The sequence below is a fragment of the Anarhichas minor genome, unplaced genomic scaffold (assembly GCF_050575085.1).
Source record: "Anarhichas minor isolate MPS153535 unplaced genomic scaffold, ASM5057508v1 ptg000031l, whole genome shotgun sequence".
NCBI classification, from domain to species: domain Eukaryota; kingdom Metazoa; phylum Chordata; class Actinopteri; order Perciformes; family Anarhichadidae; genus Anarhichas; species Anarhichas minor.
In genome coordinates this window covers 4982501-4987500 of record NW_027466477.1, presented here as the reverse complement: position 1 = coordinate 4987500, position 5000 = coordinate 4982501, and the positions used below count along the sequence as shown (strand labels likewise).

Genomic DNA, 5000 nt, shown 5'->3' with positions numbered 1-5000 from the left:
AAAAACACAAAAGCTGAAACACATATTTCTCAAATAAGCTCATTAAAAACAAACAATATAAACAGATATAATATAATGTGTATCACAGCCTCCTAATCACTGGATTCATCCGCCGCTAGAAATAGTCCCTCAACAAAGTCTCTTTTTTACAGATTAATATATTCAGAAGGAACCGATTGGTCAGACAGGAAGTCAGACGGAGTCGAGGGACGGACCTACATGTCGTACATTTGAGTAACACGTTTTATTTCATCCTGATGGATCCATGAGTCGATCACAACTCTTCTTCAGAACATCGTCTTCATCATTCCACCTTAAATAGGTGAGCGGTTTAAGGTGGAGCAGAAGGATGATGTCGTGGCGTTGCCAGGACTCCGATAGACCCTCGGTCCAGACTGTCCCCCTTTGTGGACCCTAATGTTGGGTAAACTGGAGGTAAGTTATGACCCTGAGCAAACAGACTCAGACAAGTGAATAGGAAGCCGCTGATGCTCCCAGAATGCAACGGGAGATTGATGGAGGCCGGCGGGTCGATGCCGAGCGGCGACAGAGGAGACTTCATTCATTGGGCTGATTAACGGCCACGTTCCTTCAGATTAAAACCTTCCTCAACAACAAGAGAGGAGGAGGAGGAGGAGGAAGAGGAGGAGGAGGAGGAGGAAGAGGGGGAGGAGGAGAGGGGGGGGAGGAGGCGAGGAGGAGGGGGAGGAAGAGGGGGAGGAGGCGAGGAGGAGGAAGAGGGGGAGGAGGAGAGGGGGGGGGAGGGGGAGGAGGTGAGGAGGAAGAGGAGGAGGGGGAGGGGAGGAAGAGGGGGAGGAGGAGGGGGAGGAGGCGAGGAGGAGGAGGAGAGGAGGGGGAGGAGGAGGAGGAGGAAGAGAGGGGGAGGGGGAGAGGAGGAGGGGGAGGGAGAGAGGGGGACAAGCTGAGGTGCTGGTCTGGATGTGACCTGAGATCCTGGTTCTGGTCTGGATGTGACCTGTGGTCCTGGTTCTGGTCTGGATGTGACCTGTGAAGCCTCAATAGAAGAAGAAGAAGCAGCTCAAGGGCACATCTCAAGTCTCTTAATTGCATCCCCGTTTCCCTCACTTGGGTCCTTTCCTTGCGTCTTAGTCCCTCCCACCAGGGATGCATGGAGGAAACCATGCGAGGAGAGAGGAAACGAGGAAACATGTTTTAGGAGACATGAGACGTCCTTTCCTCAGTTGCGTCACGTGAAGCGACGTCTGTTTCTGATGACGGTGCTGATGATCACAGCTGATCAGCTGTCAGTCGGCTTTAACAGCTGGAGAGACTAGAGATAAGTTTGTGTGTGTTCACATGATCACTGTACTTAATAACAGTAACTAATAACACTAATAACTAATAAAGACACACAGTAATCACCACTGTAGAGGTGTTTCTCTCTGTAGTCTGTTAACAAACTGTGTCCTGTGTTCTGTTTATAAGCACAGGATCCATTTCTACCAGCGGAATGTATATAAAGGGTTTAGTCTCTCAGCTCTCTATATATACAGTATATATTATATTATATATATATATACTTTATATTATATTATATATATACATACAGTATATATATAATATAATATATAAAGTGTTTCGTCTCTCAGCTCTCTCTGACGTTTTCTCGGAAATGACAATTAATTAGTGACTTGGGATATACCCCAGATCAGCTGCTTCTTCTTCTTCGTGCCACCGACACACTGAGACACTAACGAAGAAGAACTTAGTTCATCCAGCAGTGAGGTCGGAGACCAGGACTCTGCTGCTCCCTGCTGGTCCTCTGCTGCTACTACAACCTGTTATTATACAAATATTATTTATAATATCAATAGTAGTAATAACTACAATAACAAATACATTACTATTGTTATTTATATATTATTATTATACTATCATATTATTATGACGATATTGCTGTTAATATTATGATAATAATAATTATCATAATAATAATGTATATATAATTATAAATACATATATAAAATGAAGTGCTGCAATAATAAAAACGTTACTTTTACGTTACTATATTCATTTTGAAAATTAATAATTATAATTATAACTATAATTATTATTATTTAACATTCAAAATGAAGCACAATAAATACAATAAATATTATTTTAAATATGTTTGTATTTTATAATAACTATTTATTTCATGACTCTTTTAGTAAACTGATATTTGTGAAGTTGACATGTTGCTCTGATCTGAATTGAATTAGTAAAGTAAAGATATTATGGTCTTAATCATTAGAAACATGTTTTCCCGCCTTCTGTCCCGCAGAGGGCGCTGGAGGCTGAAGTACGGACTTGTGAACTTTTGGAGTATGGACTTGGAGTCCAGACTCCAAGTCCATACTCCAAAAGTTCACAAGTCCAGAGAATGCAGTAGGGACAATTGGAACAGCAGCTTACTTGATGACATCACCACCTCAGCTGGTCTTGCTAATGAGTTTAATCCGTTTTTTTACTGTAAAGTATTTTTACAATCAAACTAAATATGACAACCCTGCTGTTTTCATTTTCATTTAAAATAAAAAATGATATATTATTATATTATATATATATATATATATATATTTATTTATATATATATATATATATATTTATATATATATAAATATATATATATGTGTGTGTGTGTGTGTGTGGATCAGATCCGGATTGCTGTACTCTTTGCCGACGAGGAAAACGCTACAGAGACGTCAATACCAGCGGCAAGTTTCAAAAAGACTCGCCGAGATCAGGCTGTTCTAGGCGGGCACCGTGAGCGCTGAGCCCCCGGTGCTGGCGGGGTTTACTGCCGAGATCAGGCTGTTCTAGGCGGGCACCGTGAGCGCTGAGCCCCCGGTGCTGGCGGGGTTTACTGCCGAGATCAGGCTGTTCTAGGCGGGTAACATGAGCGCTGAGCCCCCGGTGCTGGTTTACTGCCGGTCCCGCTAGCAACACCTCACACCTCCGAAATCGTCAGAGCATATTTTTAAATCGGCTGAATCTTTACAAACCGACCACAGATTTGATGCTTTAACAACTAACTTCTCGCCTCAAAACATCCTAAAATTACTTTCTGTGACTTAACAACAGTAGTATTTAGAAAGTTTCAACTTCCAGTTGTGTGATTTCTCCTCCGCCATTGTTTCCTGTTGCTGGTGCAAAATGCATTCTGGGATATTTGGCTGTCCCAAGTACAGACAAGTCACCTCCGATGCATACCCGGTCAAATGGGCGGAGCGAGCCACATCCGGGCATTTGGACCGTGCTTGGCTTAATGTGAACTTTGAATTGGAACAGTACTTGGGCTGAGACTGATGACGTTTCAAAAGTCCACGAGTTCACAAGTACAGAGAAGTACGCATATAGAGAAAGGCCCTGAGCTTCCTGCTTCCGGTGTGTCACATTAAAATCAGTCCGTCAGACAGCAACAACAACACGTGAAGAGACGCGATGTTGTCCACTTTAAAAGAGAGAACCGGGGAGGTTCTGTTACCGGGAGACGAGTTCTCCTTTGAGACCGACGACAGCATCTCTCTAACGGGCCCCGTTAGACCGGAGAAGGTGGTGTGTGGACCGGGTCTGAGGCGGAGCGGAGACCGGGTGCTGGTGTGTAAAAGCGGCGTCCTGCGACACAAACAGCCCCACATGTTCTGGATGGACTCGCAGCAGAGGAGGGTGAGACTTTAGAGAGTCCGTTCATACACCGGCATGAGGCTCAGTATCTGTTGAGCGACTCGTCTGCATGCAGCAGGAGCGTCCACAACATCCGGGACTCCGTCTGGAAATCTCGCAATTTAAGGTTTTTCCTCGTCAGCACACGTGAACGCGTCATATGACCGGTTGTTTGGACTGAATTTAAATCATTACGGATCGGTCGTGATTTCGGCTCAAAGATATTTGTTCTGAAACTGCGCGTTGGGTCGTTAAAGTTCATCTCTATGAACCGGGCCCGCTGTTATGACGTCTCTCCGTCCGCCGGAGCGCGCCGTGCTTCACAGCAGCGAGCAGCGGGAACCGGTTCTAAAAGGTTCTGTTTAATAATAATGAAACAGAAACGAGGAACCAGTTCTACGCCGAACTTCTCAGGAGACCAAACCCATTAATGAGAGCTGTTAAAGTTAGTTCTGAACGTTCAGTACGGTCAAATAAAATTGTCAGATTTACAATAGTTGTATATTTAAATGGAGTTCAGCGTTCCCCGATAGAAGTCTGTAGTAAAGTGTGACACTGGTACTGGAGCAGTGCATCATGGGAGCTGAGTCTGTCCCTCTGTGTCCTCAGTATGTGCCCGCTAAAGGTGAGACCATCATCGGCATCGTGACGGTCAAATCAGGAGACGTCTTCAAGGTGGACTTTGGAGGAAGTGAGCAGGCGTCTCTGTCCTACCTGGCTTTTGAGGGATCCACCAAGAGGAACCGACCCAACGTCCAGGTGAGACCCCGAGAGGACCAGGGGAGACCGAGGGGGTCACACCTGTTACCTGTACAGGTGGCTGACCTGGTGTTAGCCCCTCCCTCCCTACGTGTTTAACTCCTCCCCCTGTGTGTTACCTGTACAGGTGGGTGACCTGGTGTTCTCCCAGTTCCTCATAGCCAATAAGGACATGGAGCCGGAGTTGGTGTGTGTGGACAGTTCAGGACGAGCCAATGGGATGGGAGTGTTTGGAGGAGGAGGTCTGGTCTTCACGGTCTCTCTGGGACTTGTCAGAAGGTAAACGTCCTCAGATGTTTGTGTAGAAATGCTGTCCTGAGACTCCAGGATCACCTGGTCTACTGCTGACTCCCACAGTGAGGTCCTGTCTCACCCGGTCTACTCCCCCCCCCCCCCCAGACTGCTGACCCCCCACAGTGAGGTCCTGGCTGACCTGCAGCAGCTGTTTCCCTGTGAGCTGGTGGTCGGGATGAACGGTCGTCTGTGGGTGAAGTCCTCCAGCGTTCAGCAGACGCTCGTCATCTCCAACCTGCTCCAGAGCTGCGACACCATGACGGCCCAGCAGAGACGCCAGC

General features: G+C 46.3%; 1 protein-coding gene across 1 annotated transcript in view; it reads left to right on the top strand.

Annotated features, from left to right (window-relative positions):
• The first annotated feature begins 3379 nt into the window (after window positions 1–3379).
• The window catches only part of LOC142964760 (exosome complex component RRP40-like), a 1894-nt gene continuing 273 nt past the window's right edge, over window positions 3380–5000 (top strand). Inside the window, exons 1-4 of the mRNA XM_076105263.1 lie at window positions 3380–3669; window positions 4276–4425; window positions 4553–4704; window positions 4825–5000. The exon at window positions 4825–5000 is cut by the window's right edge and continues 273 nt beyond it. Of these exons, the coding sequence (XP_075961378.1) occupies window positions 3445–3669; window positions 4276–4425; window positions 4553–4704; window positions 4825–5000 (703 nt within the window). The 5' untranslated portion in view covers window positions 3380–3444. The remainder of the gene's footprint in view (window positions 3670–4275; window positions 4426–4552; window positions 4705–4824) is intronic.